General features: G+C 37.5%; 1 protein-coding gene across 1 annotated transcript in view; it reads left to right on the forward strand.

The window, feature by feature from the left end:
* PCCB (propionyl CoA carboxylase, beta polypeptide) overlaps positions 1-9,481 on the forward strand; it is a 123,428-nt gene that overhangs the window by 59,525 nt on the left and 54,422 nt on the right. Inside the window, exons 5-6 of the mRNA XM_006846644.1 lie at positions 3,386-3,442; positions 3,728-3,838. Coding sequence (XP_006846707.1) covers positions 3,386-3,442; positions 3,728-3,838 — 168 coding nt within the window. The remainder of the gene's footprint in view (positions 1-3,385; positions 3,443-3,727; positions 3,839-9,481) is intronic.

Consider the following 9,481-nt stretch of genomic DNA (forward strand, 5'->3'; position numbering starts at 1 on the left):
CAGGCCCCCCCTCTAGTCACCAGAATGGAGGTGCACAGTGAGAGACCAATGAACAGATACAAAAAAAATAAAATGTCCACACCTTTATTTCCATGGTTCTGTCAGGCTTCCGTGGCTGCTCTGATCCTTACCCTGCTTGGTCTCTTCCAAGATGGTGGCTCTGGGAGCAGCTGAGAATCTTGGATTAGAAAGCACTTCTGCTGCAGAATCCCCTAGCTGTAAGCCTTCTGATCTTCTAAATATTCCTTTATATGTGGTTCAGAATCCAGGCACCATTCCCTGGGCCTGCTTTGTCTGGTATTCTGTGTTGTTGCTGATGGAGCTCCTCACTACACTTCTGCCCGATCCACCATCCTTGTTTGTTCTTCTTTTGAATTTCTTAGCAGGTAATTCTGATATAATTTATTTTGGTTACTTATATATCTTGCTTCCTCATGTAAGGTGAAATTGTCTATTTTATTTGAGAAATTGTATTTATTGATACAATAAATTCTATTTATTGATAATTGTGTGTTGGTGTGTTCTAAGGCACTCACAAACTGTGAGTGTTGTGATAGAGACTGTAAGAGTGTACACAATTTTCTGTTAGGTTTTTGTGTAGTTAGTTCAGGGTTGGTTTGTCTGATGTTGGCTACTGCTGATTGCTGATTATATGGTACAGAAGGGAGTAGTGGCATATGCCCAATGAATGGAGCCATAGGAAGTACAGCTATGTATGGACTGTATGGCAAAATTTCTGTCTCCCTAAAGGAAACACCAGCAATAAAAGATCTAACGTGGAGAAATTCTTGTATGTCTTTACATGGGGTATTGCACCTAGTGCCTGACCCCAAGCAGAGCAGAGGTTGCATAGGAAGGGTTGACACTGGCCATTGGGAAGATGAGGACAGTGACTAGACATGTCCCTGGCTACCAGGATGACACAAGAACAATGGAGTACTTGCTCTCCTTATTCCCATTGTAAGTGTGCCTCCAGACCACAATTGCCACAGCTTTCTACCAAAGCTCTAGATGGCTGTGCTGCTCCAGACCAGGTGAAAGCTACCTGTTTTATCTCCTCTTTTAAAGTTTCTGCAAGATACTTTTTGATGTACATAAGTGAAATATTTTGATGCCCTTAAGTGTCTTAATTTTTAGGTGATCCCAGTCATCTAGTTTGTCTTCTGCTATTTGTATGTTTTCAGTTACATTTATAATATATTAAATATTACATTATGTTTATGCCATGTATGAGAGACCATTCCAGGAACAGATTTGATGCATTAGATACTAATGACCAAAGACCAGAAGAGTTGTGGGATGACATCAAGCACATTGTATAGGAAGAAAGAAAAGAACAAAATGAATGTTAGAAGAAACGGAAACTTGCTTTTCTAGGTAGAGATGGCAGTGAATGGAAGAAATGAGAAAGTAAAACAACTGAACAGAAAATTTCAAAGGGCAGCTTGAGAACGCAAACTCAAAGATTACAATGAAATGTGCAAGGACCTGATGTTTAGAAAACCAAATGGGAAGAACACGCTTAACATTTCTCAAATTGATAGAACTAAAAAAATTCAAGCCTTGATTTGCAATATTGAAGGATTCTACCCGTAAAATACTGAATGATGCAGAAAGCATTAAAAGAAAATAGTAGTTATACAGAGTCACTGTACCAAAAAGGTAGTCTATGTCCAACCATTTCAAGAGGTACTATATGACCAAAACTCTAGGATAATGAAGCTGTACTGAAGCCATTGGTGAAAAACAAAGCTCTAGGAAATGAAGGGATACAAATTGAAATCTTTAAACAAAGTGATGCAGCACTGGAGGTGTTCACTCATCTATACTAAGAAATTTGGGAGACAGTCACCTTTCTCTCCAATTGTAAGAGATCCATATTTGTGTCCATTCCACAGAGAGGTGACCCAATAAATGTAGAAATCATTAAACAAACAACATTATTATCACATGTAAGTAAATTTTGCTGAAGATAACTTAAAAATGACAGCAGCAGTATATTGACAGGGAGCTGCCAGAAATTCAAGCTGGATGCAGAAGATGTGGAATGAGGATTATCACTGCTGACTTCTGATGGATCTTGGCTGAAAGAAAATATCAGAAAGATGTATACTTGTGTTTTACTAACTATGCAAAGACATTTGACTCTGTGGATCATAACAAACTATGAATAACACTGTGAAGATTGGGAATTCCAGAACAGTTAATTGTGCTCCTGAGGAACTTGTACACAGATCAGAAAGAACAGAAAATGTACTAATTTATAATTTTGAAATTTATAATCCAATGGGATTAATTATATTTACTGTGTACTATTACCACTATATATATATATATATATATCACCACTATTTAAAATTTTTTCTTGTAACCTCAAACAAAAACTCCATATTTATTAAGTAATGATTCTCTTTGTACCCTTTCCCAGGAGTCCTGGTGTGGTGCTGGGGGCTAATGGACTGCAAGGTTGGTTTGAACTGTAAGGTCAGTGGTTCAAATTAACCAGCAGTCCCTAGGCAACCCTATCTATATAGGGTTGCTATGAGTCAGAACCGACTTAGTGGCACTCAACAACAACAACAACAACAACAACAACAACAACTCTTTCCCCAGTGTTGCAGATTGAATTGTATATCCTGCAAAATCGTGTCAATTTGGTTAGGCCATGATTCTCAGTATTATGTGATTTCCCTCCAATTTGTGATTTTATGTAATTATCCTGTTTGTTGTGTAAATGCTAATCTGTATGATGCTAATGAGGCAGAATGTGTTGTTGTTAAGTGCTGTGGAGTTGGTTGTGACCCATAGCGACCAAGAGTGTAAATCTTTACGGGAGCAGAAAGATTCATCTTTCTCGTGTGGAGAGGCTGGTAGTTTCGAACTGTTGACCTTGTGCTCTAATGTGTTTGAACCACTGATCTTGTGGTCCAGTGGCACACCAAGACTCCATTAGGGAAATTGTCTGGCACAATTTGGGATAAGAAACAACTCAGGATACAGCAGTTCTGCGGTCAGGAGAATCTCTTCTCAGCTGCAGGTATTCCTTTGTCAGCATCAGTCTCTCAAATACATGTCCCCTAGGCCTCCGCCCTGCTTGGGTAAGTGTTACAAATGCCTTTGGCCCTGTGGATAAGTGTCCAAAGGGCACCCTTTCCTGAGACTTTTCCTTGTGGAGCCTTTTTGGCTCCTCTTTTTTTCCTTTTCTTGTAGCCACCCTGTATGAGGGAGAGTGAACTTTGACGACTCAGGAGTATAGCAGCTCCTACCTCACAGGAGTCTTGCTGTGTAAATGAGGGGTCCCCTCTACAGTTGGTCTGAAGCACCTCAAAAGAGAGATCCTGGGCATGATGTGTGATGACTATGACTGACTTTTTCATTCTTCTAGGTAGTGTTGTACAATTTGGCAGGCTTGCCTTGGGGTGTATTTGTAACTGGGGTGAAGGTGCGGGGACTGTCTGGGAAAAGATATTGGGGTGCTGTTGCCAAGAAGGAGTGAGGAAAGAGAACATTTGCATCAGAAAGTAGCATTCCAACCACTACACCAGTTATGGAGAGAAACTGCAAACAGAATTCGGAGGAAACTTTACTGATTAGGTCTCTTGCCTGCTGGATAGAATTTCTGTGGAAAAAAAAATTCAAATGTTACTTTATTGTTGCCTTTACCTTTTTGCAGATAAAGCCTTGAGCCCCTCTGTAACCAGATGTGTTTGCCATTCTCTCTTGGCAGAGGAATGTCTCAGCATCCGGAGTCATCCCACAGATTTCTCTGATCATGGGCCCGTGTGCTGGTGGGGCCGTCTACTCCCCGGCCCTAACAGACTTCACGTTCATGGTAAAGGTAAGAACAAAGAGCCTGTTTCTCCTGTCCTTTGAGAATCGTGCAGTTTCTCACCAACAGTAAAAATAGTCCCTGACCCAGATCTAGTTTGTTATCTGCGTTGTTGCTAGCTTTCAGGGCACTGATGATAAGTTCTTGTGGAAAAGGTGGAATTGGCATGAGCTCTGTAGCTTGTGAGAGTTCATCGGTAGAAGGGCTGATATACTTGGTTGGTGAGTGATTTTACTTGAGCTGAATTGCAAATGATTTTCAAGTAATCAAATGGCATTTTCCTATGCCCAAACTGAATTCTATTAAAAACGTTTCTCATGGAAGACTTCTATATTTTTATTGGGAAGTTATTTCTTAGATCCCACCTCTAATCTCATTTTGTCGTTTCATTTTGATCATAATGATAACGGATAAATGTGGATTCCAACTTTAATTGTGAGAACTTTCTATTTTTATTATATAATTTCGATAGGATGACATTTTTTTTATTGCGTAAACATTTGCCACGTCAGCATTTTCAGATGTATAACTCAGTGACATTAATTACACTAAACATGTGTAAGGATCATCCATAATTGCCAAATTTTTCATCACCATAAAAAGAAATTCACTGTCTTAAATAGTGACTTTTTCTGTTTCCAGAATGACATTTAAAGATGATTTTTATTAAATGAAGCACACTTGAATGTATGTTGTTGTTAAGTGCCATCGAGGTGGTTCTGACTCATAGCAACTCTGTACAGGATTTTCAAGGAGCAGCTGGTGAGTTTGAACTGCCAACCTTGTGGTTCAAACTGACCTTTAAGTCCAGTGCTTATATTTTGGCATCACACCAGGATAATTATCCTTAATCTGATATGCTTTTTAAATTATACTTTTCTTTTTGTGTTATTTTTAGTATAAATGAGCAATAAACACTAATACATAAAGATTGTGGGTGAAAAGTAACTATTCAGTATGACAACATGTTCTTAGAGACTACAGGAGGAAGTGGAAGTGGAAATAACTATTTTTCTTAAGGGCAATTTGAAATTAGAATTAAAAAATGTCCAAAAGTGCATACTTTTTGATCCCAGTATTCTGTTTTTAGGAATTGATCCTAAGGAAATAATTAAGAAAGAATATAAGGAGTTTATGTAAAGAGATAGTCACCACAGCATTGTTGATAAGAGTGACAGATTGAAATCATCCTAAATGCAGCACATCAGGAGGGGTTTTAAAAATAAAGATAGCCATGTCTTTTATTTCCTGATAAGCTAATTTCCTGAACCTTGTCCATTAAGTCTACATGTAAGCACACTGTATTAGTTTAGTTTCCTAGAGCTGTCATAACAAAGTATTAACAAAATGAGTGACCTAAAACAACAAAATTATGATCTCACACTTCTCGAGACTAGATTTTCACAATCAAGGTGTCAGTAGGACTGTGCTCTTTCTGAAGGTCTTAGGAAAAGATCTTGTTTTATGTTTTTTCCCCCTAGATTTTAGTAGCCCCAATTATTTCTTGGTTTATGGCCAAATACTCCAATCTCAGCCTCCATTGCCACATGACCTTCTTTGTGTGTTTCTCTGTGACTCTTTTATAAGGACATCATTCATATTGGATTAGCCTAATATTTATTGTAGCCTAATATTTATTGATAACACAGTCAAAGACCCTGTTTCTAAACAAAGTCCCATTCACAAGCACTGAGGGTTAAGATTTCAGTTTATCTTTTTTGGTAGCATATTTCAACCCATAACACCTATCTGCCTGGTGCTATCTAAGCCGTCTCCTTCTTCCTGCTTATTATAAATGGAGGTAGGGCATCAGTTCTTCTTAATAAGGCTGCCCTTCCCCCTTCCTTCTACATATACGTGCATATCGATGGTTACAAACACATCTTCACAACTTCTTGGGAGCCTTATGCTGTCTGCTCCCTTTTGCTATTTTCAGTCTTTTTCTTGATTCTGGATCCTGTCATAAGAAAACCATATTCAGACCTTTCCTAATTTCAAAATGGAAACAGAAACCCTCACTTAGTCTGTATTCCTTTGTAGCTATTGCCCTGTTGCATTTTCCCATTCTCTCCTTAACACTTTACAATTTGGCTCGATCTCAATCTACTAAACCTGCTTTACCGAGATCATTAGTGTCGTCTATGATATTCTGTAGCAAATGTTGTTTAACTCGTATCTTCTTTAATCTTTCAACAACACTTTTTTTTTTTTTTTTTTTTACTTAGGCTTCCATGATGCTCACCCCTATTTTTCCTTTCACATCTCTGGGTATACCTACTGCTAGATGTTGGAGTCTATCCCAAACTATGTTTTTTTATTTCTGTTTTCATTTAAAATAGTCCCATTCTCTACTTGCAGAACTTCAATTAATATTTGCGTATTGATGATATCTTTCCTCTCTCTTGTTCCCTGACACTGATTATCAAACCCTGTCAGTTCTGTATCTTAAATATTCCATGTGTTTAATGAGAATGCAGTGAAAATACTAACAGTCTCTTAATTTTTTTTTCTTTATAAAGGACTAGACAAGGTAATTATAAAGTTCAGATTGGGGAAAGGAATTCAATATTCAAGAATAGGTATAAACGTTTCTTGAAAGAGGAGTAATGAAGGGCTAACCTTGTTGTTGTTAAGCGCCATCGAGATGATTCCAACTCAAAGTGCCCCTGTACAGGATTTCCAAGGAGCAGCTGGTGAGCTTGAACCACTGACCTTGCAGTTCAAACGAGTTTGCAGTTTGACACATTAGCCCACAGCACCACACCAGATGCTAAAATACATTGTAAATCTGCAGTAACTGAAACTATTTTAACTTGTAACTAAATGGACTGAAAGACCAAGGGAATAAAACAAATTAAAAATAGATATGAATGTATTTCAATATTTTTCTATTCATTGTTGTTACTAATACTCATTTCTTGTATCAGAGACAACACTATTTGTCTCTTTCTGCATTACTAACTCCACTGGACATTTCTCAGTTCTTATCTAACTCGATACAGCAGCATTTGCTGTAACTGTTCATTCTTAGTACTTTGAAACATCACGGCACCATTCTCTTGGATATGCCCTGGCCTCTCTGGCTACTTCTTTTCATTCTCCTCTGCCTGCTATCCATTATTTCCCTAAGATTTTAATATTAGAAGATTTCTTGTCTCAATTCCCTTGATATTCTTATTCAGACTCTTGGCTTTAAATACCCATTTATATGCTTGACTTCTCTGTTTTCCACCTAATTAAAATGCTTCTCTGAACTTCAGAATTATAAATAAAACTTCCTACTAAGATTTCCATTTGGACATTTCATGGCTATCTCAAACTTAGCAGATTTTGATCTGTGCCAAGGCCCTTCGCAATTGCTGTTCTGAAGCCTTTTCCACTTCAGTAGATGGCACCAGTTTTGACCAATGGCTAAGGTAAAAAATTTTGATGTTATTTTGATTTCTCTATCACATCCTGTGTGTAATTCAAGATACAATCAAATTTCTTCTACTACCTATCACATCTTAGTACTTACACTTGATACTTTGATTCTAGCATACTATTTTCTACCAGGAGTATTGCAAAATCTTAACTGACCTCCTTGCTTCTGTCCCTACTCCCCAGTCAATTATTTTTTAATTATCTTTTATTGTGTGGTATAATACATTCTCAGGAAAGTACATAAAATTTGTACAGCTTAGCAATTATTTTAAAGTGCAAATCAATGTAACTAGCTCTCAAGTCAAGAAATAACTGATAGGCTCCTCTAGGTGCCTTGCCCTCATGCCTCTTACTAATGACTGTTGCCTAGAATTAATTATTAGCTCAGCTTTCATGGTAATTGTTTTCAATTACTTTGCTTAAGCGTTTTAAATTTTAAGTGTGCATCACTAAACAATGTGGTCTATTAAATATTTTGACCTATATGTGAAGAGAAATGATATAATATGCATTCTTTTGTATATCGCTTCTGGCTCATTATGTTTTAAGATAATGTTCTTTGTAAATGTTGTTCATTCTTTTTAATAACGTCAGTAAATATATTTGTTGTTGTTTGTTGTTAATTGCCACTGAGTTGATTCTGACTCATTACCACCCTGTATAGGGTTTCCAAGGAATGGTGGTGAGTTTGAACTGCCATCCTTGCAGTCAAACCAACCTTGAGGTTAAGTGCCTATCCTACAGTGCCATACCAGGACTTTCAATTATACTTAATATAGTTATATTATTCACTCTACCATCAGCGGGCATTTGGGTTGCTTCAAAATTTTTGCTGTTGCAAACAATGTTGTTTCCTGTTCCTAAGCGTGTATTTTGGTGTATATGTGCTCTAGTTTCTAAAGATAGGGGTAATCTTAGATTATAGGACAAACAGACCTTACGCTTTTCAAATTAATACTTGACTATTATTGAAGAGGTTGCAACAATTTGCACTTCACCGCAGTGTGTGAGAATGTCAATTGTTCTACGTCCTTGCCAGCACTTAATTACCAATTTTAATCATGCCAGCTTGATGTGCTTGGTATGGTCTCTCATTGCAGTGTTTTAATTTAAATGGTGAAAATATACTCAACAAAGCATGCACCAGTGCAAGAATTTCTTCATGTATAATTCACTGGTGCTAGTTACATTCTTTAAGTTGTGTTGTTGTTCTTGGTATCCTTTTCTAAATTACTCCATCCCTGAAAGCAAAAATTCTCCCTTTTCTCCTTTATCAACCTTGATTAAGCTACTAATAGTCTTTGGTTTCTATGTTGTTGTTATTAAGCGATGTTGAGTTGGTTCTGACTCATAGTGACCCCATATAGGGTTTCCAAGGAGCGACTGATGAGCTTGAACTGCTGACCTTGTGGTTCAAACTGACCTTGCAGTCCAGCACGTTAAACCTGCAGCACCACACTAGGATTCCTCCTCATTAGGGGACAGTTAAATACATTTAAGGCATTCACTGGTGGAGAAGCATCATAAAGTTACATTACTAGGTAAAATTTTTTATTTGAAAGCAAGTTTCAGAACAGTGTGTATATGACAGTTAGGGAAAAAAAAATTGTGCCAGAAAAAAAGAGGACAAATTTGTACATAATGTTCATATGGATAAATTATTTGGAAGGAAGATTACTTCTGGGAGAGGTATTGGATGCCTGGAGATATAAAGGCTGTTGTTAAGTGCCATCCAGTTGGTTCTGACTCATGGCGACCCTGTATGGGTTTCCTAGGAGTGGCTGGTAGGTTGGAACCACAGACCTTGGGTAACAGACAGTCTCATCCTTATCTTACAGTGCCACACTAGGATTCCTAGAAATAGACTTGCATTCTACTTTATTCATTTATTCTGATGGTGCAGTGTGGTTAAAACTCTGCTGCAAACTGAAAGGTTATTGGTTGGAACCCAACAGCTGCTACCTAAGAGAAAGATGTGTTAATCTGCTTCTGTAAAGATACACAGCCTTGGGAACCCTATGGGAAAGTTCTACTCTATCCTATATGATTGCTATGAATTGGAATTGACTCTATGGCAATGGGTTTTTATTATCTGTAAATTAGAAACTAAAGAATCTGTCACCTTCTTGTAACCTCAAAGTGCTAAATATTAGTGTCTGTAAGTGGCTTGACCTTTCATTAACTGGTTAACCTTAGGCAAGCTACATACACTTTTTTTTTTTTTTTTTT

This window comes from Chrysochloris asiatica, unplaced genomic scaffold, assembly GCF_000296735.1.
Source record: "Chrysochloris asiatica unplaced genomic scaffold, ChrAsi1.0 scaffold00028, whole genome shotgun sequence".
NCBI lineage: Eukaryota > Metazoa > Chordata > Mammalia > Afrosoricida > Chrysochloridae > Chrysochloris > Chrysochloris asiatica.